Genomic DNA, 24,444 nt, shown 5'->3' with positions numbered 1-24,444 from the left:
AATATAATTTGTATAAGTAGTTAAGGATATAAGTTTCACATAGATGTCCGAAAATCCACAACAGCGCGATTTCTAAGGCGTTTTTTGCTTCGCACAACCACTCTGAAGAACCAGCTTTCGCCGGTAGTTTTTCCGAACCGAGACGATTCAAGAAAAGAGCGTCCACATTTCTAAAAGGGCGGCAATTTCTGCCGGCATCGAACTTTCACCTTAATTTTTCATTTTTAATTTATACAATTTGAGTGACAAGCGTGAATATCATATTTTGTCAATGTCCCATTGCTGGGCTGGGGCCTTCTCTTCCTTTTCAGGAAAAAGGTTTGGAGCTTGTTCAGCCACGTTGCATGTTGGATACACATGTGGCAGAATTTCATTGAAATAAGACACATGCAGGTTTCCTCGGGATGTTTTCCTTCACCGCTGAGCACGAGATAAATTACAAATACAAATTAAGCATATGTTAATTCTGTGGTTTAACCCGCAACCGTCGGTTAAGAGGCACGCGTTCTAACCACTGCGCATTTTTTGAATTATATTATAAGTTTATCCTTGTTAATTAGAAGTACAGAATTCTAGAACTAGGATGAGCTAAACTTTAGTGTATATAAAATAAGTCAGCTTTCTATTATCGATAAAAGCTTTTGTATGCAATTTTAAGATATATTCTAAATGGACTGACGACGCACAAGTTTTCAGATACCTTGAACAAAATCTTAAGTTGTTACTTAGTTAAACTCAAATTGGGAAACTTTCAAAATTTATGCTCACAATTTTAAGACACCTATTATGGTCGAGCTAGTCGTTAAAACGACTCTGGATTTTATGTCGTTTGTAAAAATTAACATACACGATTAAAATATATCTATGAGAATTTGTTAATTATTGATTTATGTTCAATTTTTATGATGGTTTATTATAAGAGCAATTATATTTTTTACTCCTTATTATGATGAATATTGCATTTGGTTAAATTTCTAAAATACAAATTTAAACTTTGTAAACTTCAAAACAATTTTGGCTAAAGAGAAACGCTGAACCTTGGTAACCCAATCTCATTTAAGATAAACGAGTTGTTCTTAATTTATAATGAAGGCCTCGATGAGGAAACTTACCTTGGTTAATTAGTTCGTAATTTGACTAGGGAATGAAGGTGTGCTTATTAAAAAAAAAAAAAAAGTTTTTTTTCTTAAAAAATAATTAAGATCTCCATACTAAGAAACCAATTACGTAGGATTTCATTTCATGGATAGTTGACCGGAATAAAGTTGAGAGTTGCGAGCATCTTTTGAGTATTTGTTACTTTCAAAAGACCGAACGTTCGATTCGAGAGGATATCGAAGAAACATTTCTTTATATTATCTTCTTATTGAGCATTGAATGGTAACAAAATTAGATTCACATGATTCAGTTTGCAGTTTATATTAAATATTTTTAACAGTTATTTTAGAGCTGGTTTCGTAATGCGAAATTGAATCGAAATGTTTCTTTATAATTTTTGTTCCTATTTTATCACGCACGTCTATGCTTAGACAAAAAAATAAAATAATTAAAATACTTTACTAAAGTAGGCTATTCGAAGTATTATCGAAATAAAGTAATGCTCGACGTTTATTTATATAATATCTTGTATTATATATTACTATATGTCTTACATACGATACATACATATGATTTAAATTTATCATTAGGTAAGGTTGGAAATAACACAGAAACACTCGTATTCCGTTCATATATTTACCGTCTGAGGGTTTCAAATCTAAACACGTTTCTCGTTATTTGTTAACAATAATTATAATATTTACTTTAAGTTAATTATAAAAACTTTTATCACAAACCTGCAGCACAATAGCTGGTAATTTTCTTTTCCTGGTGACTCAGCTTTAGGGACCATAGATATTTTAAAATGAGTGTTCGCAACACTGCGAGATAATGCGTCGGTTAATGGAGTGTCGCCGATGCAGCGATGTTGAAACGCTAAGCGACTTTCGCCATTATGGGATTTGTATACGCGAAATATTATGGACTTGTAACGTGGAAAACTAAAAGATTTTATTTATTTCCAGCTCCGGAAATGCTACATTTTTATTTATACTACTTTTAGAATACCGTTAAAAGTATTTCATGTTATGCTTAGATTTCAAAAGAAAATTGCAATGCACAGAAAATTATGTTTTTGTATTATTACAATTAAGATAATCGTCTAAATCTCCTGGATGACGTTTTTCTATTCATGGGGAAAGTTGGGTAATGCATTTCTTTGTTACATACAATTTCAAACTTAATTGAGTAAACTTCAATACAATGTAAATAGTATGCTAAATCCTTAAATCGTAATAAACGAATAAAATTCACAAGTTTTATGCAATAACTATATTTTATGATTAACTAAAAATTTTGTTTAACTAAAATAATTATGATCACACGGAGTTACTTAGAAAGCGCATAGATATCCTTCCCGGTGCGATCAAGTGCCCCGTCCCCCTTGCCGTCTGATCCGTGAGTGTGGGTGACCCAGCAGGAATGGAACTGTGCGATCATGTGTCGGTCCCGACCTGGATGAGCGCCAGTTCGGATTTTGACAGGACCGTACGACTATCAACGTGGTCATGCGCTTCCGGTGACTTTCAAGAAAAGAGCGTACTCATTCCTAGAAAGCCGGCAACGCACCTGCAAGCTCCCTGGTGTTGCAGATGTCCATGGGCGGTGGTAATCACTTTCCATCAGTTGAGCCTCCTGCTCGTTTGCCTCCTATAATATAAAAAAAGAGGCCAAGACAAGACAAGAGCCACAAACGGAGCATAGCATGGGAGGGGCTGTAGATGCGTTTCATTATGCGATATTGACACTGTCTCGCCCCCTCTCTAATCAGGGTCGAAGACGGCTATGCAGCGAGAACAATAAAAAAGGATAAAAAACTGTTTAGGCTAACTTATTACATCAGACCAATCCAATGTTGGGTAAAAGATCATCTTATTACCTAATACTGGATTTTCACTTCGATTTGGATGCACTGATGTGTACATAGCACAGATCTATCGTGTGCATAGAGAATAAATTATTTTCTTTATTATCTATTGAGCAGAGCCGCCGATATTGGTCGGTTTACATTAAATTTAATCCTGAAACATGACGATTCAAAACTGCTTATGAAATAGAACCTACTTGTATAAAGAGTATCCGGATTTCTTATATTTACTTATTACTAAAGACTTTTACTTTTTTTGATATATTTTATACCGGTACGATTGATGTTGCGTGGTATTTTGCGTATTAGAAAAATTGTTAACGAAAATATGCTTGGACGAGAAAATATTGTAGAGATAAACATCTTGCTCCTTTTTATCCAAGAGGTAAAAGTCTAAGATCCCGAGCGTGATTTATTTTATTCTAATAATAATATAAAGGAAATGAACATTCCACACTAGTCTTGAAACGACTCTTTAGTACCTGACAATAGTATAATAAATTATAGTTTTAACAAGAAGCGTATAATCAGATTACGAACGGAGAAACCTCTCGCTTCCAGAATAAGGCAACGATCATATTTAAGGCCTCACTAGATTTCGCCTAAGCTCCTTTGAGCATAGACGATGTCACCGCCACAAGGGATACTGTCTCTTTAGTTAGGGTCAAAGCAAACAAGACGGATTAATGCTTACCTTTTAGAATCAAACCCGCACAATATAGATATTAAATTCAATATTATATTAGTTAGTATGAACAAGGGTCTGCTCCTGATATTCCGTAAACCCGAAATGTAATCCTTCATAAAATTATTACGGAGAAAGATTAAAAACCTTAACCGTAAGTAAATCTTTATTGTTTTGTTGACATATCAATCTGATATGACAAGAGTATATTTTTTGTGTTTATTTCAAAGATGTTGAAAAAAGCCTGTAAATGTTCCTCCTGGGCTAACGCTTACTTTTTTTGACGAGTAGGCTTGGAATCTTTTCCACCATTCTGCTCCAATAGGGGTTGGTAGATACACATGTGATAAATTTTCACCCGACACAAGTTTCATCATGTTTTCCCGCAACGACGAGTAGGAGATGAATTATAAACGTAAATTAAACACATCAAAATTTAGTTAAGCTTGTCTGAGTTTGAACGTGCAATCTTCACTTAAGATTTACGTGTTCTAACCACTGGGTCATTTCGGCTTATTGACGAGTAAAGTTCAGGGGAAGGTTTCGAGCTTTCTCCACCACGCTGCTCCAATGCGGATTGGTTGGTCCTTACGATGATTTTCTTCATAGTCAAGCACGATAACAATACAAATTAAGCACATGGATATCGGTGATGCTTGCCTTAGGCTCAGGCCATGGCTCGATGTAACTTTATAATATTTTGACTAAAGACTAAAACTAATTTACTAAGCACTTTTTAATCTCGGCAGTCATTTTCAAAGCAGGGCAGCGAACTATGCAGTAGACATTACGGCGCTCGACACGTGAGTTCAAGCGCAAGACCATCTTCACGTGCTTTTCGAGGCATAGGAGTATTAACTGCAAAGTTTTAAATTTCGAATTCTTTTTTTAATATAAAAACTCATGTTTTATTGGCCTGATGAACCCTGGATGAGAACGCTGCAGTCTTAGAGCTCCTAGGCAATCCATAATATAAATATTATTTCTTTAAATATGAAAAGAAAAAATGCTTTAAAGGCAAGTCTGGCTTTTGGATTAAGGTTATCACGCCGCTCAAACGATTGCCAGTATTTTATGCGGTATAACATATCTTTTTATGACTACGAACGGAACGATGACATTTTTATATAATTTCTAATGAATAAATAGCCATTACTGACTATTAACACTGACTTATGATTAATATAGAATTAATAAGTTAATTGATGCCAATGCCAACTTCAAAAAGAGGTTGGTTATCATTTCGGCCTCTTTTGTGTGGCCTTTGTTGCGCGATAGCTTCGCCGACTGTGAACAGATTAAGATGATTTGTTTGTTATTCAATTGGGCAATATAAAGTGTTGTATCAATTTAATTTGAAAAAAATAAGACTTTGTCATTAATTTTGTGTGCATATGTTCTTGATATTTTTATTCGTTACGAACTTGATGTTTCTTGTTTAATTGTATTTTACGTTGATTATAGTTAGATGTAAATTATAAGTAATAGAAAACCACTAATGGCAGTAAACGACGCTTATTATGCTTGAGGCGTGTTCGTATATAATACTAATATAGTACTGATAGTACTGGTAAGTAGTTACTGATAATACTAAATCGATGATAATAATAATATACCAGTAAATATTTATTATTTGTTTTATTCAAGCTTCCTATGAGTGCTCAAAACAGAAATTCTTTATCTAGTTATACAGAGTAATCATTGGTAAACTCCCTGCGTGTGTTTCAAATTACAAGCGAAAATCATATTCAGCGGCTTCGAAACGTCTGCGGAGCAAGATAACGCTACAAATGTCAATCTCCGTAGGTCTCCTTCATTTCGGGAGGATCAAAGTTAGAGTGGGGATTATAAGGGTCTAAGATAAGCTTATTTTCAAATGGCTAATTATATACCTAAGGTTTTTGTTGAAATTCTAAACCCTGTCTAAGACTACACGTTACGTCATTATTTTGTCTCGTTTGCCTTTATAATATTTTCGTTAATATTATAATAACTTAATTGTATTCATTTTCAAGATCAGAATAACTATTTCGTTTATAAAACATCGTATTTCATAATTAAATTCCTTAATTTTTGGTAAAACTTTTATAATTAATGAAATTCGAGACATTTGATAAGGTTGAATAAAATTTTTATGCTAGAATTATTTGAATAAACGTAGATTACATTCAAGAAATACAATTTCATGGACCCGAACACCCGAAAGCTGAACTTTGTGTTATTTCTCAGACCACTTACCTTAACGAAAATAATGGTAACGGAAAAAGAATTTCGTTTATGAAAATGTGAGTTAATTGCTTCATAACACGTTTACTCGTGACAAGGGTCTGGGTGAGATACAAAAGCGTCTCCCCTAAAATCTTTTAACGAGCTCGTTAATCTCGTATGGCATAATTTTTGACATATCATAAGTACTATTTTTATTCGTATCCTTTTATGAAATCTTCATATTTCTACAAGAAAACCGGTGACTTACTCGTATTTATATATCAGTAATATAACTTTTTTTATTTTATATTATAAAATTAATCTAAAGATCCGTCGATCGTAAAGCATATTCTGTAATTTCTACTGATTGAACGGACAAACTAAAGGTTATCCGTTGGAAAGGTTTCTTAGAATACTTTACTTAATTACTTTTGAAGTCAAGCGAGTGTTTTATTTTTTAATAATGTAAGATTTCACATAGAAATAGAATTAATGAATATTTTTCTTCCGTCTTCAGAACTTACGTGACAAGTAAAGCAATGTTTGTTAATATAAATTAACAAATTCACTATCTGTGTAAATAGAACTGCGAGACTTGTTTCCAAGTTAAAATGGAAAAGTTTTAGCTTTAAAAGAGGCAGACGGAGTGCACTGTTAAAATGTTAAAGTTTTTTTTCTTGCAATAGCTACAGCGTATTTTTAACATCGGATCCTTTTAAATTGTGGTTTTCATTTTAAATTCAGATTGTATTTCAAATCGCAAAGCATATTTTACTTGCTGATGAAAATGGTGAAAATGTTTCTTTTTGTAAAATTAACATGGGCCGTTAAGAGTTTTAAATTCCCCATTTAAATGTTTTCTTTTTTTATTAAAAGGAAGATAATATTTTTCTACTTTTGTCCGCCCTTCATTTCTTAATCGTTTCGTAAAACAACGAAAACAATAGACTGTTTCTGAGGATACTTTTGCGATTTGTAAAGTTTTCCACCTGTTGATAAAGCGATAAAATTAGAAGACGGATCTTATACCTCCTCGGCTAAAAATTGTAACAAAACTTTTTTGACTTTCGTTTGACGTTCAGAAATGAAAATGCATAAAGGGAATATCGCTTATTAAGTGTTCATAGGTCAGCGGGTTGAAATGATAAACATCATTTACGACGTCGAAATTACCCGATATCTGCCTCCTCGGCGAAATTCTATAAGGTCAATAACGTCCCTAAGACGTTCGCCTGGAGCAGTTTTATGGGAATGAGCGCAGATATTGCATCCAGCGAATATTAGTGCCTGCTACTTGATCCACCGAAGTGCCATCTTTTACCATCTTTTTCCAATATTCTTGAATATCGACTGCTTCAGTAACGACTAACATCGTCGGCAACTTGCCACATAAAGAGGATCGTACACTCCGTTATTGTTTTCTGCATTCAACAAGTTTAATATGATGATGTTCTGGTAAAGTGTATTAAAATATTTATGTATATTTATAAGCTAAAGTTCAAAAGTTGAGAAGTGTTCTAATGTTATCAGTATGTAAGTTAGGGAATAGAGAAGCGTTAGAAGTATATAATATATTCTGCTTAGTTACATGAATTTTGCAGAACTTAATATTAAATTTTCATTGCATTTTATCATATATAGAAAAATAGTACGTGTAAAAAAATATTATATATTTTAGAGCATGTAAAGGATTTGAAATATTATTAATTAACTAGCCTCTACCCGCGGCTTCGCTCGCGTAGAATATGAATATATTTACAAATTAACTTAAAATATTACGTAAATTTAAGACCTCTTTGTATACCACATTGGTGTGTCTTTCAGCCCTTAGGGTAGAATATCCAGAAACGCTTAAATGAGAATCAACTAATTTTTAATCGGTAGCCAAAAAATAAAATTTCAAGCTTCTAACTTCAAAATGATGGACTTCCAGACTAACCTGTATACGAAATGTCATCACCTATTTTTCCCTTTAGACATAAAATATCAAGAAACGCTTAAATACGTATCTACACATTTTTAATCAGTAGCCCAAAAATAAAATTTCAAAAATGACGGACTTCCAGACTAAGCTATATAAGAAATGTGAACCCTTATTAAACGTCTTGGAGGTGGAATATCTAGAAACACTTAAATAAGTATTTAATCATTTTTAATCTGTATCTCAAAAATAAAGTCTCATATTTATAACTTTAAAAAATGACGGACTTCCATAAAAACTTTCATCCCCTATTTCACCCCTTTAGGGGTTGAATTTCCAAAATTCCTTTCTTAGTGGGTGTTTACTCAATAAAAAGATTCTACTCACCAAATTTCAAGGTCCTAACTTTAATGGTTTACGCTCGGCGATGATGAATCAGTCAGTCAGGACTTGTTATTTTATATATATAGAAGATTATTTTTAAGTAACGTTTGTAAAAATGTAACCTATTCTCGTGCATATTGTTTTTTCAAGTATTAGCTACTAGATATTTTATACGTACATCTAATGGAGTTCCTTTTTATTAATTAAATAAATAAAAGAACGTTTTACCAATTAATTTTAACGACTGAATTTATTATCTTTAAAGAAATGTTTTTACTTTCATTTCTCTCCTTTATATAAGAAGTTGTATTAGCAATGCAAAGATCATTGCGCACGCCCGCACCAAAGGGATTAAGATTATACGAAGCAAAAGTTAACTGCTGACCGAGTTTTGTTGAACTACTGGAAACTAGCGAGTAATAAATTGGTAATTAACAACAGATGCAAAGATTTCACTTAGATAACCTTAGCCTTGTAAAAACTTGTTTCGTTGATGAAAATGATTCCTAAAAATGTGCACAGGTCCGCTATTAAGGTCATTATTAAACAATACTTACTGTAGTTGTATAAAACTATTTCCGTCCGCGGCGTCGCCCACTTATGAGATTTTGACAGGCGCTAGGTACTCTATGTTGTTTTCGGTACGCCTGACAAAGTGTTTGTAAAATTTAACGGTTACAGTTGAGTAGTTTTGAGGTGAAAGGGTAACAAACATAATTATAAGACTAGCTGATTCATGCGGTTCCCTCTTCTCTCTCGTCTTACATATTATGTAAGAGACGTTTAGTTTTTAATTTTCGCAAAAAATACACTGTCTAACTAAGAAGATTTTATCAAATAGAACTGGTAAATTGTTCAGTATTTTCAAACAGACAAACTCTTCTTCTTCTAATATTTTTAAATTATATATAAACATCTTAATAATTCTTTGTACAATTGTTGTCGACACTTGCATTAAGGTTTATGGTATATATAACAGGTTTATTTCAAGAACATGTTACAATATATATATATATACATTTTTTTTTTTTTATTTATAAATTTTTTTTATAGAATGTCAGTGCAGTGTACGCCAGCCAGTACCCAATATACCTAATATTTAAAAAATAGTTGCAAGAATTGTTCAAGCTAATAATATGAAACTAAATTACAAATTTAAAGTACCCCTCACTTTGATATTACTGTATTGAGTATAAGTATCTATAAATTTATTCATTGAGATAATTCCAGTGAGATCAATCTGCTGTAAGAAGATGAGCCAACCCCCGACACGGGTATGATGTTTGAGTATGGGTTGGGTATATAGTTGGTTGCAGATATTGCCACAGTATCAGGTAAGGGACTTTTTATCTTTCTGGAAAGACACTATTACGCGTTGCCCTCGAATGAAAAGGACATATAAATGGGATTCAGAGGCGTCCAGTTGAATACCTTCTATAAATGTGGTACCCACTCCGTCTCATTGGGGGATTCACTGTAACTTTATTTCACCCACAAGAATTATTGCCAAGGTACATTACATAATACGCATATCACTTTCATTGCCATGAGTGTCTGGGTGGAGGTTCTAGGTTGTAGGGCGATGATGAGCTTAGGGGCAAGTTGGACTAAATGCTGCACAAAGCTCCATCTTCGACAGTGATTTTAACCCTATAAGGCACCAACGTGAACCGTGGAATAAGAGGACCTCGGTTTTTGAGATTGGCACTATTTTTCACATCCCTTCAACAACTAGAAAATACCTGAAGATTTTCGAACCGCTGAATAGATTTTCTTTGATGATAATTACGCATACTCGCGATCAAGTCACTTTTCACGAAAAAAATAATTGAATCAAAATCAGCTCATCCGTTTAGGAGTTAAAATGCTACAGATACATTCGTTAAGTTGAATCTTTTGTGCATCGGGGATTGAAAATAAATGAAATAATTACCACTCAGATACATAGTGTTGCATGAATGTCTTAATAAAAAAAGACACTTATAGTATTAAATTTATGAATATGATTTTTCCAATTGTATTAAAAACTTGAAGTGAAATGAGTTTCTATTGAAATAATAACTTTTGTGTTGTCAAGTTGACAATTAGTAAAAAATATATTGTCTTTTTTTGCTGTTTCACGCGGTATTATCTTTTAATTATGATAATGATTCTGCCCAGCCTCTTGATCAAAGTCAAGGTGAACTAAAACAATTGCTATAATTAGTAATATATTATATTATACATCATCAACACTTGTTGCAACCCCTTCTGGGTTCCTACCTACATATTCTACCAATAAACAGTAATACTTGCTATTTTTGTATTACGGTTTAATATCTTGGTTTAATGTCTGTAGGCTATGGTAACCATTGACCACGAGGTTGTTCATTTGTTAGTTTAAGTACCTATTTTCAATGAGAAAAGGTTGTACACAAATCAATATTGTGTTTTAATTTGACGACGAATTGATTCGTTTTATTTTTCAGATTCATAAATTATTCAGAAATATTTCAACGTCCAAATATTTTTTTAGTGAAGAGTTAAATGTTCATCGAGACACTAAAGACAATAATGCAGACACACCTTTTGAATTCTCCGAAGCGAATGTAAAGGTATACGATTCGTAGTATTTAAGATAATTTATGAAAGTTTTTTGGTTAGAACTCACTTCGTAGTCTGTGTCTCTGTACATTATGATAAAGTTAACGTTTAATTTGAATCAGTAGTAGCTTTAAATTAATTCATTATAAATAAATACAAATTATCATCTTAATATTTCATCTCTTGCTCCATGGTAAAGGAAAATATCTTGAGGGAACCTGCGCATGTCGGATACAATTTTGTGAGTGAATGAGATTTTCAAGAGATTATGAGATCTCTAAAAAAAAAGACAAGGCTTTTGGCCAGCAGTGGGAAATTTGGATCCTTTACTGAGTTCTAATATAATTCCAAAGTTCAATGCGTTTTGAACCGTAGGATATACGTCATTATGCATAAAACAGAACGACCATTTACAGTACACGAACAATAGGTTTTGTTGCGTTTTAGAGACTGTCAGCTATCATTCAGAATTATCCTGAGGGATTTCAACGATCTGCATTAAGCGCCGCTATGGACATTGTACAAAGGCAGATAGGCTGGGTCCCAATATCTGCTATGCACAAAGTGGCTGAAGTACTCAGTATACCCAGGATGAGAGTTTACGAATGGGCTACATTCTATTCAATGATTAAGAGGTATGTCAATATAAATTTAGGTATGTATGATTAATAAACGAATTTTGTTCCGATGATGATTAAGGCTGGAGTACCTGTATTTTTATTGCAGAAGTTTTATTATACCTCCAGTTACAACTCTTCCCTAGATGGCGCTACCGGACACCAACTTCTATACTTTTCAAACCATCGCCATGACGATTAGTGTACCTTTGAGCACGGAGAATATTTTGGCGCAAGTCGTATCGTATTTGAGTAGAAAGCACTGCAACGCATGCCGGGCATAGTATATACATATATATAACAAAATTGTAATAAGCCAAAAAATATTGCAGAACAACAATGTTTTTCTATTAAGGGTTTATAAATTCAGTGTCGGTCTGGACATTATTCAGAAATAACATAGCGTCTATTTGAAATTACTATAAATACAATATTATTAGATTATATTTATATTGAGAAAATATTTCAAACAAATATGTAAAACACTTTATTGTGTAAATTGCGTTTGGTAAAACAATTTTCAAATTGTATTTTATAAGAGTGTAAGCCTTTAAATGTCAGACAAATAGAAACACTTAAGTATTATAAAACGAATTTTAATTTGGTTTTAAAGTGGAACTAGGATTTATTTATATAATATTGCAAATTATTATTAAAGATTAGAATAACATCATATTTTACAGACGATACAGGGGAAAGTATAATGTTAAAGTTTGCGTCACAACACCATGTATGCTTCGAGGTGCCGACACTATTCTTCAGGTGGTAGAAGAGACAACACTCTGCTGTACTGGCGGAGTGTCTGCGGACGGTATGTTTGGCGTCGATATTGTGCAGTGTCAGGGAGCCTGTGTTAATGCCCCTGTTATAGTAGTAGACGACGATTATTACGTAAGTATTTTAATTAAAAAATGTTTTTTTTTAATTGGTTGAAGTTAGACATAGACTTTGATACTGCAAGAAATATTGTCTATCACATACATAGCCAATGTTTCGTCAACCTTGGAAACTAAGATGTTTTGTCCTATGTGCCTGTACTGGTTTAATCGGAACACAACAGTATGAAATATTGCTGTTCTGTGGTAGAATATTTGATGAAGCGGTGGTACCTAGCTAGATGGACTTGTACCGAATGTTGCGCCCAAGGCAATGTCTCAGACAAGAAATACCCCATTTTGTTTCATGAGTTCTTTATAGTCTAGCATTTATTTTAGTTTAATAAATAAAATATTATAAACCGTACAATAAAACTATAATTAGATACTAGACACTATGCAACAATACTCATTTATAATATGCGTTTATATTCCAATACCAATGAAATTTGAATTTGGAATGAATATTTTGTAGTTATAAAGTAAACATATTGTTAACTCATGAAAAGGTTGTAATATGATATTCGGACGAAATTGATTATACTAGAACGTCTGATTAAATTTAGGACATGAATAGGCTCATACGATCGTACATGTATCCAAAATCAAGCCGTATAATCTCTATGGTTATCCAATGAATTAGCGAGGATTTCCATTTCCGAACGTATAATTAGATGAGATGGTATACTCGCCTTTGTAATATGTGTTAGAGAAAATTAATTGTTTATTTAAGATGTTTACTCTTACAGGAGGATGTCAATGAATGCGATGTACATAATATTATACAAACGTTGAGATGTGGAAGAATTCCACCGTGGGGCCCTCAGTAAGTTTCTTAAATATGCTTATAAGAAATTATACAGTAGAAGCAATAATAACATGCCTTTTTTTAAATAAATTTGACAATTATGCCTTTGTTCGCATTTAGAACCTCTTCTGTTTTTGAAATGCGTAATGTATCAAAAATATTATTTGAATTTCAAGTTGTTTCAGGAAAATGTTTAAAAGAGGTTCTATAGATTTGAATTGTTACGGAAATTGCTTTAATTTGCAACGTAATACTAAAACCAATGAAAAGTACCTTTTTAATTTGAACTGAGAGCATTGATACTTATTTCACTTTTATAAAATAGAATTTTGTCATCATTCTTATAGTTATCATTGTAAGCACTTTAAGCATTCTTGTCCGTTAAAGTATTCGGAGTTAATTTCAGCACGATTTTACAACACTGCATTTGGTATAGTTTGCTTAAAGCTTTTTCTCTTTCGTCGACACCGAGCGTAAGATAAATACTTTATAAATAAATTAACAAATAAAGGTTTTTTAGTGGTTAATTTAAAAGCTTTATAAAGTAAAAGTAGTATTATAAAGTCTTGTTCGGGTTTGTAACCACGACCGTCTGCTAATATCAACATGTATTCGACATCAATGTGCCATTTTTCTTTTACTATAATAATTTTGATGATATATTGTAATAGATCGGATAGATTCACTTCGGAACCAATAACTGGCAAGACAACTCTAATAGAAGAACCACCACCGCCTGGGTTTGGTTTACAACCATCGTTATTCAGTCCAGTTTGATCCTGTGCAACAAGTGAAAAAAAATATATTATGTATAATTTAAATAAATTATAAATTTTACTTTTGATTATTTTTTATTTTATCGAAGGTCACTAAATTCCATAAGATAAGTGTAAACCTCATTTTCTACCACTCGCAAGCGAAACGACACGTTTTTAATACATAGGAACCACAATCTACCTCAAACCTAAGATCATCCTGTCCGATTATAAATCAGTGATTAATTATAGTTCGAAGATTTTCACTTTTCTGATGTCAAATTTATATTAAATATAAATATAAATTTAAGATAAACATTTACAAACGTTTCCCTTCAAATTAATTTCCTTTACAGACGTTTTAAATTTAACTAATTAGAATACCACGTGATTTGAATTCCTTAATATAAACGAATGATTACACAAAGAAAATGTTTTACGGTTTAATTTTTTTGCTGTAATTTATTCTGCAATAATTAAAAAAAGAGAAACTTAAGGTGTTTGCGATAATGATTAAATTTTAAATTCTCAAAACAAGGCGTACATTGTCAACAGTGAATGTATTTAATTGATACGACGTTGACATCGAAAGTCATTTTTGGAAAACTCAAGTAACGAAATTGAACCAAAATCTCATCAATCTAAATTCCTGTAACACAGGGAATATACATTAAGTTTGTAATAGCAATTGATTAGGATTTGTGTACACGATATAAGTATAGGATTGGAGACTTAGATCAAGTGGGGTCAAGAGCGGTAAATCTTTGGAGCCACTCTCAAGTCGAGGTCTCCGATAGCTTCCCTCGGGAACATCCCGTTCCGTAATTAAGTAGTTCCCGGCAATCACAACCGATATTATCTTACCCGCAAACTTTAATTACAGGTAAAACTATCCGGTACATAGAACAATGAGTGTTTGTTGAGTGCTAGTATTTTGATAATAACAACATTCTAGAGACCCGCGCTCTGGGATTTTGTCAGTAAAGGCAGGTCTCCATATAATAGTTGGGTATATAAGATATTTTGCTTAGAATTTTACCTAGAATTCTCTCTAGAATATTTGCGAAGTAACGAGCAATGCACGTGAATATTAAGTAATCCTAAGAGGGTTTATGTTAAAAAATACTCATTTTAGATACTGTTATTATTATTTTTACTAAAACTACAATATTTTGCTCTTTTTTGAACGTGGAGCTATGTAGGAATCAGCAAGTGGTACTGGTAACTTTGCACAAGTCCATCTGGCTTATCACTTTGTATAGTGTACCACCCACTCATCACTTATTCTACCGCTTAACAGGACTACTTCGTATTACTGTATTCCGATTTGAAGGTGAATTCACCCAGTTTCATTACAACCACAGGGAATTTCCTCCCAAAGTAGTCTATGTCTATGGGTAACATTTCATACAGCACATATGTATTCGGCGTTTTTGTCCACGGACCACTTATCATCAGGTGGCTTATTAACCAGTCCTCCTATTTCTTTTTTTTTTTTAATACTAAAAGCAATGCCCCAAATTAATTGAGCAATTACTAATACCCCTATTTTCCCTCTTTTTAAGCTCATCACTTGTGCTAGGACTGTGGACGACAATAGCCCAAGGGGTCAGGATCGATCCTGTGACTTTTTACGTCGCTAGGCGGCCCGTTAACCATTGCGCAATTGACGCTTACCATTTTATTAACATATACATATAAAATAAAATAACCGAATTGTTATTACATAATCTTATTTCGTTTTTTATAAAGCGATTTCAATAAAACTGATGAATTGAAAATACTAAAGTTAATCGAAATATTTTCGAACTCAATACAATATGATAAAAACGAAATTCCATCGAGACGAGGTGCTCGTCATCGCTGATAGATAAATTGTTTTTCAACAATCGTCCCAGGCACATAATTTCAGAGGGCTGTCGTCTCTTTTACCCATGAGACCGATTTGTATGTCAGCAAGGTTCTACGTTACGAGATTATATCATAACGCTATTCGGAATTTTTCCTACTCTTACATTTTTCTGTCTTTCAATTGTTATATATTAAAATGTAATATATCAACTCTATTTGACAGATATTATTTTTGGACTATGACTAAAACGTTCCTCTGTTCTCAATATTTGTTTGATGAATATTTATAGTTCGTTTTAATACTAGGGCTAATATGCCTGTGTTAAATAATATATATTTTTTTAATTTATGCATAGTCTTTGGACTAATTTCAATAAACTAAATAAAGCAATAATAAATATATTGATAATTTAAAATGAAATTATCAAGAAATAACGCAGTAAATGTCATAGTTCCGCAGTCAAAATCTTAACAAGAGTATTTCATAGTTAGACATTAATTGACACATTTCAACCAGCCCTTACCTTTACAATAGTTGTATGCTCATCTAGAGAGGTAGTTCTCGTGTATCGATAGGTAGATAATAATGTTAAATTTTAAATATGACACAAATACTATGAAGACGTAAATTTAGTTTGTAAGTTATTTCGATTCACGCGAAAACTTATACTTTAATAAACTTTTTCACTATGATGGTTTTAGTTTCAGAATGGATGGTTGTTCGATACTATGATTATATTTTTCATTGTAGATATAGCTTTTATTAACGGTAAGGTCGGAGTCGGTTTGGGCACTTTCAAAGACTACGTTGTTGAAATCATTATACCCCGGCGCTGAGTCGTCGCGGTAGTTTGTATAATCATAGAACGTGCGGGTAGATCACTCTTGTATAATATTTGTATAGGTATATTATCGTTTAAATATGTCATTGGTGAAAATCCTTATTTAATTTGTGCGACGCGATTTTACTAATAGTGTATTAATTTTTTACAGTTACAGTTTTTATAATTGGAATAAAATGTACATTATAATAAAAGCTGTATTTGAAATGATTATCAACATTCGCTGTTATGGGTAGTAAATAACAATAACTATTTGATGGCACATAAAAAACTAGAAATGTAAAATATAAAACGTTTTTATCTCATTTATGAGTTGGTGTCTACAGAACTCTTTGGGTATGTTTTACATGGTAGAGGTTAGATGCACGATCTAGGCGATGTTGATACATGAACCTATTACCAAGAATTATTTTTAATATTTCGAGTAGCTGAAATGGCACATTAATCTGTTCGGAAACCATACGGCCGGGACAAGAGCCAAAGAATTGGAATTAAATTGATAATAGTACTTTATGCCAATGATGGATCAAATGCTTTATCACAGACTTACAATTGAGGCTTTACATTTTTTTATAATATTAAAGTTTTTATATTTTTTCTGGAATTTGTAATAAAATTATTGATTTTCATGATCATTTCTAATCGAGCATTCATTATTTTGTAATTAAACTAAAATGCAGTGAGACTAAAATGTGTGTAATTGGCTTTATATCTATTGGAGATTGCTTTAATGGTTTTAAACCACTAATATATTGTGTCACGTCGATAGTATCTGCCACATTACAGCCGAAACAGCGGCACTAAATGGGTTCTCGTTAAAATACAGGACAATAGGAATATATGCTGTCAAAATGTTTAGTTAAATATAACTTTGTATTGTTTTTGATATTCTCTTTGAAGACTAAATGAGAACAATGAAACGTCGACTACTGTCAATACTAATTCGATAGTTTATTGTTAAAGATTAATTTAATTAATTTTATACAAACAAGTTTCATAGAACGCGTTACCGAAGGATAATCTAATAAATTGTTATTTCAGTCGAGACATCAAATATAAATGACGGCGTAGGCTGTTTTTATTATGACTTAGGTATTTAAAATATATTTGTGAGGTCTTTTTTCCAACACATATTCCCCCTTGGGATTTGTGGTAAGATTAAGTATTACTAGAACATTCCTTCTGTCTTGTTAAAGAAACGGTTTAGGTTCGTTTGATGCTTTGACTTTGATGTTTGTTGATGTTATTGTGTGAATTAAAAGGTAAGAACCCGCGGGATATTATAGTGAAGCTACAAAAGTGATTATAAATTCCCGGTAGTGTATATTTAGTTATCATTTTTAAAAAGATAAATAAAGCAATACCTCATTTTACAAAATAACTAATAATACTATGCTTGTGCTGGGAGTGAGGATGACAAATAGCTCAAGGGGTAAGGATCGAACCTGCGACTTTTTACGTAACCCGTTAACATGGTTATTGACGCACGATAAACAATTCAGTATATTATAATAAAAAAAATTGTTAATAGTCCAGTCATTATATACATTTATTTGGCAATGCAAATGAACCGAGAAGACTGATTTTTTGATATATTTTTGGGAGGGCTTAGAGATTCTTAACTAGATATTGTCGACCTCGATTTCTTATGTGCGTATCTTGAAAAAAGTGTTTTAATTTCGGTTTTTTTTTTTGCGATTTACAGCTGTGCTTCTGGATGAGAGTTATGAGTTATCAGATACTTTCTTGTTCCTTCATTTAGTCTCTACAATTTAGATGCTATATATTTAGAATCTACCGTTGATGGTTGTTGAGATATCGAGCGCGAAACTCCTATCAACATATCCAAAAATCAGCCTTCTCGGTGCACTTGCATTCCTCTGTAATATCTTTTTGTATATACTGGACTATAAAACGTCAATAATTCACAATTAAAATTACAGCACTTATGACGTATTAAAAGAAAGACCCGTCGTTTTGCAATGCCGGAAATTTGCATTTACTCTTGACTTTGTATTTCTCTTTGTTTCTTAATTGTAATGCTCTGCGCGCTCCATGCGGCTTTTGTTTTATAAGCTGAGATGTACGTATAGTAGAATTTTATTTTATTGTCTAAATGTCCTCGTGAAGATTTTCTTCGTTCCTGACCACGAGGTAAGTTATATTTATAAACATAAATTAAGCACTTGAGCACGGTGCTTGTCTGGATTTAAACTCGCCTTCTTCAGTTACGACCAATGTTTTATATCCCAGGACAATCTCGGCTTTTGTACTATAGTCGCCCATATTTCAGAATAAATTGTACTAATAAAGAGATTTGTTTTTCCGCATTCATGAACTAGTTCCTCATCCCATCGATATAGAGCTCTGATAAGAGTAATTATTAGTGTAGGCTTTAGTATCAAGACTGACATTGGTATTTAGAATGAAAAAGAGAAATAATTTATTTATTTAGAGTATTAAAATTATGTTTTTATATTACGTAAATTTTAAAAATAAAATAAATGATATGCCGTAAATATAGAAAAACTCAATACATGACACTGAAAGGATAACCACTCAGCTTGGTATTATTTGGAATGGCAAAAATGGGCTACCTGACGGTAAGTGGTCACCAATCCCCAAAAACATAGGCGCTGTAAACAATAATTAATAACTATTTCTTATTAACTTGAAAACAAGACGCCATTTACCTTGGCTACAATATGATTTCTTTTTTCAATTGTACATGAGCGAAGCAGCGGCGGTTCGCTTGTATTATATAAGGCTACGAGAAGTATCAAAATGTAAAGTATTTGACATAAAATTTTGTAGGTAAGCGTTGTGATATCAAATAATAAGCGAATATTTGAGGGAGACGTGATAATGCAATGGTTAATGGCGCTCCGGACGTCGTGGTTACGCTTTTATTACTTTAGGAAGCTGTGAGTTGAGATGAATATGATGCAAAACACAAATTTTATAATGTTAATAAATAAATAATATTATGGATATATTGATGTCCTCTGCTGGACGAAAGCCTCGAATGCAAAGATCCTGGGTAGCTCGCATCCATTCCGTACCTGTCACCTTCTTTAAATCGTCGACCCACCTCGCCATAGGACGTCCTAGGCGCGATGTCGGTGACTTTAGTTCTTTATCGAATTTCTTCATTACGGATTGTATCTGCCAGAAAAACTCCAAGTATCACGCGATTAATTGATCACTGAGAGACCTTAAATTTGTGGACTAGTCCTAGGTAGATTGCTGCAGGACTCCGAGTCAACCCGGTTTCCCCTCCAGGGGCCCGGGTACCTTTCTGAAGGTTTCCACTGCATGAAAAAAAATAAAAGGAGTAACATATAATATACTCGTTTATGCAGATTTTTAACAAATGTATTGTTATAACAATAAACAACATCATCATTATTACTCTAATCATAATAATATGTCTATAAATATGTAGTAATGTTATAAAATAGAAAAGTATTAAAAATTCCGAAATAACCGCAAATGTATTTTAAGTACCATCAAATCTACTCGAACGAGTCTGGGGACATCTTTTTTTTATTTAGATAGCTCTTAGAAATCAATCGTTTTCGTCTGGATCACTTACAATATCTGATTGGTTATTTGATCTTTGAAATCGATCAAATGACGTATACAAAAGTTTTAACCTCTCATAAAAAGGAAAGTCGTTCCAAGTTTGAGGGTTGTTTTATGAGAAACTTGATGTTACGTTTCTCATTGATTAAATATTGGGGAAATTTGTTTTTCAATTTTATTTAACGTTCTATAGATAATAGGATTATAACAATCGACTTTTTTTTTGTGTTATTCTCTTTATTGTATGAAAACAATCATACAAAAATTGAATTTATTTAAAAAAATGTGTGCATAGTCGAATTCATCACAACAAGAGATAAAAATAAGAAATCAAAGATTTATATTGAATTTTCAAAATGCCTTCAACTCATAAATATTATTTATTTTCATCCAAAGAATAAATAAATAAGTGAATTCAATAAATGACAAATTCTCAATGATGGTGCATTTGTTAGCAATTGCACATGACTTCGTATATCACATTCGAAAATTGAAAACGGTAGCATTTTCAATCTTCGATAAGGAAATCATAATTTGGCCACAGTCGTCTAGATTCTTATCTCAGTTTTATTTTATGCATTCGATATTGAAATGTTTGCAGATACGACAGGTATAAGTCATCGGAAATTTAAGTAAAAATATATTCTGTTTTGTCAATATTCGCTTCAAAAATGTGTCTCGATATATATTAAGAACATTGTGTAGTATAAGTAAGATTTATCAAAAGAATTGCTTAAGCGATAGGCATTTCATTACCTCCTTTTGCGAAGGCTGTTCATCGTTAATCTTAAAAACAAAAAACAGCAAGTTCGGCGCGTCGGGCCCAGCTATATTTTACGCGAACAAGTGCGCTCGACATGCGGCCGTGCTAGTTCTGTACACATTGTCCCGTTTAAAATTTTGTTTACATCGTTACCTGTATTTGTTCTTGTTGGCATACGTTTAAATTTGTACCGTTCAAACAGTTACATATGTTGTGTGTATTCGGAAATATCATCAAACCATTTTCAGAGGTTTTTATAATCACAATTTTCTAGTAATTCTTATTTTTTTTTAATTATTATTTCTAAAAGGCGTTATGTCCCTTATAAATCGGTATTTAGAAGACAATATTACTAAGGTTTGCTAGGCGGTAGAATAAGTGATGATATTCTCATACAATTATCGTACAAGCCTAGAAGCATCTTATTAAGATTCTGGTGGACATTTAGAAAGTCCGACTATATTATAGTGTATTATAGTGTATGTAGTGTTATCTTTCTATCTCTATAAAAGAACAGGCGTTTTTTTAAATTACTAACTGTTTATTTTTTAATATAAAACATATACCAGAAGATGCAGTAAGTTTCGTAGAAGGTTTTAGTACGTATATTATATTATTACGCAAGTAGCTGCGCATCGCAGTTTCATCAGCTTCGAATTTAAACTATCGACGTAACAATCGGGAATTTCGTGTTTCTGTTCAAAATAATTATTGAAAATTGTTAAAAATAAAATAAAATAAAAATATAATTTACTCAACTGAATTTATTTTCATGACCTCCGTGATCGAGAAGTGTGTACACCGGTTTACATGGGTACGCCACTCCGAGGTCCCGGGTGCGATTCCCGGCCGAGTCGATGTAGAAAAAATCATTAGTTTTCTATATTGTCTTGGGTACCGTCGTTACTTCTGATTTTCCATAACACAAGTGCTTTAGCTACTTACATTGGGATCAGAGTAACGTATGTGATGTCGTCCAATATTTATTTACTTTTATTTATTTATTTTAAATTGCCACTGGTTCAGATGTACATGCGATCGAAAAGAACCGGTTAGCCAGTAGATGCTCTTTTGTAGAATATTTTAATAGTAACAAATACATTACTACTGGGCGGATGAATGATTTACCATTTCTATATTCATTTTATACAATACCCAAAGGATTTCTTGAATCGTCGTTTTAAACATTCTGGGCAAAGTTCGAAAATGACTCTCGGTCGGGACAGTTGGTAACATTTTGAATAAGAAAAAAACGTTTAAAAATAATTACTTTTCGAAGAGGTTTCCAGGATGGAAAGCGCTTGCTCATTCTTAGAACCATCTGATGCAGAACTGATTCTCCCCAGTGCGCGCACTCACGATTTCGAGTGACGTGATAAATGAATGTACGTGGTTCTACTTCGGAAAAATATGTTATTTTTTTTTTTTATATACCTGTTACTTCAAGTAATTGCTTAAATAAAGGAATTAGCTATATACGGTATTTATATTAAAATTGCTTTTACAGAATTGCGATATTTATAAAGCTTTACTATTAACACACAAAGCATTTAAGCCATTTTAACCCCCCTCGAGGGATTAATTGAATCAAGCATCCTTTCCGGGACTCAAACTATATTCATACTAAATTTCATCAAAATCGTTAAAGCCGTTTAAGCGTGAAGAGGTAACAGACAGAATTACTTCCGCATATATAATATTAGCATAGATAAATTTTATGAATAAATAAATAAATAAATTTGTTTGAACACTGCATTAGAATGTCACCTAAAAATTTTTTACCCATTTTAAAAAGAGTGAATATATTTGAATATCAATGTTTAAAGATGTACGTGTTTATTTGCACATATTTAATTAATAACGCAAAAGTAGCTCGTATATGTGTGATCGTATTATCTGCCCTATTTTATGATTAATATCAGGCATCGAAGCCTGTATAAGAATACAGTATACATATATCCATGTTTTTCGCCAATTATCATATTATACGTGAAGCAAGCACCATTGGCTCAAGCACTGTGCCTCAAAGATTTATTTCGAGACAATTCGGATTGTGGATGTATTTCACTTTCCGTCTCTCCAGTTCATAAAGTAAGAGATATTATTTTCACAAAAGGGAGGATTTTTATTGTATCATTATTGTTTTTTATATATTCGCAAACAAAACATAAATTGCTTTTTTTTTTTGCCGTAAAGGTGTAACTCGGGTAAATTTCTGGGTAAATGTCTCCTCGAAAATGTAATATAAATATATATTTAATATATAGTGTATATATACTAATTGACCAATTCAACTTAAAGATATAATCATTTCGTATTTTTTTTTAAATAATCTTTTAGATTTTGTCTTACTAACGGAATAGTATCTCTACTCCTGATTTTTTCAAAGAAATAACATCTCATTTAAAATACATACAATATTTTCTCTCAATAAGATATCCATAGTTGTTAAAAAGAAACGACTTCTCTGACGTTAATTCTGTGCAAAGTGATCACTACATAGATTTTGGTATTGTAAGAAATATTTATCATTACCTATTCTTAACGACAACTTTGGGGGAGGCCTACGTCCAGCAGTGGAATAACACAGGTTGATCATGACTCTTAACATCAATGCGCCACCAATCTTCGAAACTAATATGTTATTAGTATATTAGTGGGTGGTACCACCCAGCCTTATTTATTTTTATTTTTTTGTCTATATAAGAAGTCCTTACCGGCGAGCTTAATTGTGTAATGATAAATAATTAATATTTATAAATATTTCAAGGTTTTGTTTGATAAAATGTGCAATCATTAGTTAAATGTTTTTATGTTGTATTTTATATAATATTTGTATATATCGTACGTTCCTTGTATAAAACTCTTTATGTTAAGTATTTTATTGATTTATGTAAAAGGAGGGTTCGAATAATCTTACTTGTGTCCATTTAAGTGCAAATTCGGCTTTTGGGAAACTGATGGGTCTCCGTACGAGCTATCAATCAAGATTCGCAACTTCGACTCTCTTGTGCCTGAGTAAACCTTGCAAATTAAATAAAAACATCCAAGATTGAGCTGTACGATAGAGAAAGTGGTTGAAATTGAATGTTTTTATTGATTTTCAATATAAAAATAGTCATTAAATTTTATACAATTCAATTCGTGCTTTGAGTTGTGCCAAGCAGGCACAGAATATTTCGTCAATGTGCGGTCAAGGTTACATCATCGTTTAAATATAAATTAAATTAAAATGTGTATGTGTAGAATATATATGTACCTTAGTGGTTTGGGTTATTCAGTGTAATTTCTGATTTTTAGTTTGGCGAAAAAAAAATCCTTATTGTAAATACCCACCAATGTCTCTTTGGTAGTGTAAATAAATATTATCAGGTACATTTTTGATGCATCTATTTGAACTATGTAATATGCCAAATGAAATGTGTTGATGTGTTCTGATTTGAGGTTTTAGTTATCCGATATAAATATAGGCACAAAGGGCCTGAATATTTTATTTCTCAGTTCCCTACTGAGCGTATCAGGAAGCTCTTTTACCACAAAATTTTGTTCTACATTTTTTTGTTCCGATGTAAGATAAGCATCATAATTTGTTTATTAATGTT

General features: G+C 32.3%; 2 protein-coding genes across 2 annotated transcripts in view; one reads left to right on the top strand and one right to left on the bottom strand.

Annotated features, from left to right (window-relative positions):
• LOC113398947 (agrin-like) overlaps positions 1 to 24,444 on the bottom strand; it is a 331,801-nt gene that overhangs the window by 85,978 nt on the left and 221,379 nt on the right. The gene's annotated exons all lie outside the window — the stretch shown is intronic.
• LOC113394678 (probable NADH dehydrogenase [ubiquinone] flavoprotein 2, mitochondrial) lies at positions 10,284 to 13,835 on the top strand. Its single transcript, XM_026632077.2, has 6 exons — positions 10,284 to 10,342; positions 10,632 to 10,757; positions 11,194 to 11,381; positions 12,047 to 12,254; positions 12,988 to 13,064; positions 13,718 to 13,835. Exons 1-6 carry the CDS (start codon positions 10,304 to 10,306, stop codon positions 13,821 to 13,823), a joined length of 744 nt encoding a protein of 247 aa, XP_026487862.2. The 5' UTR covers positions 10,284 to 10,303; the 3' UTR covers positions 13,824 to 13,835.

Source organism: Vanessa tameamea, chromosome 2 (genome assembly GCF_037043105.1).
Source record: "Vanessa tameamea isolate UH-Manoa-2023 chromosome 2, ilVanTame1 primary haplotype, whole genome shotgun sequence".
In the NCBI taxonomy this organism is placed as follows: domain Eukaryota; kingdom Metazoa; phylum Arthropoda; class Insecta; order Lepidoptera; family Nymphalidae; genus Vanessa; species Vanessa tameamea.
The sequence above is the reverse complement of the archived record's forward strand: the minus strand, read 5'-3'. Positions and strand labels throughout refer to the sequence as shown.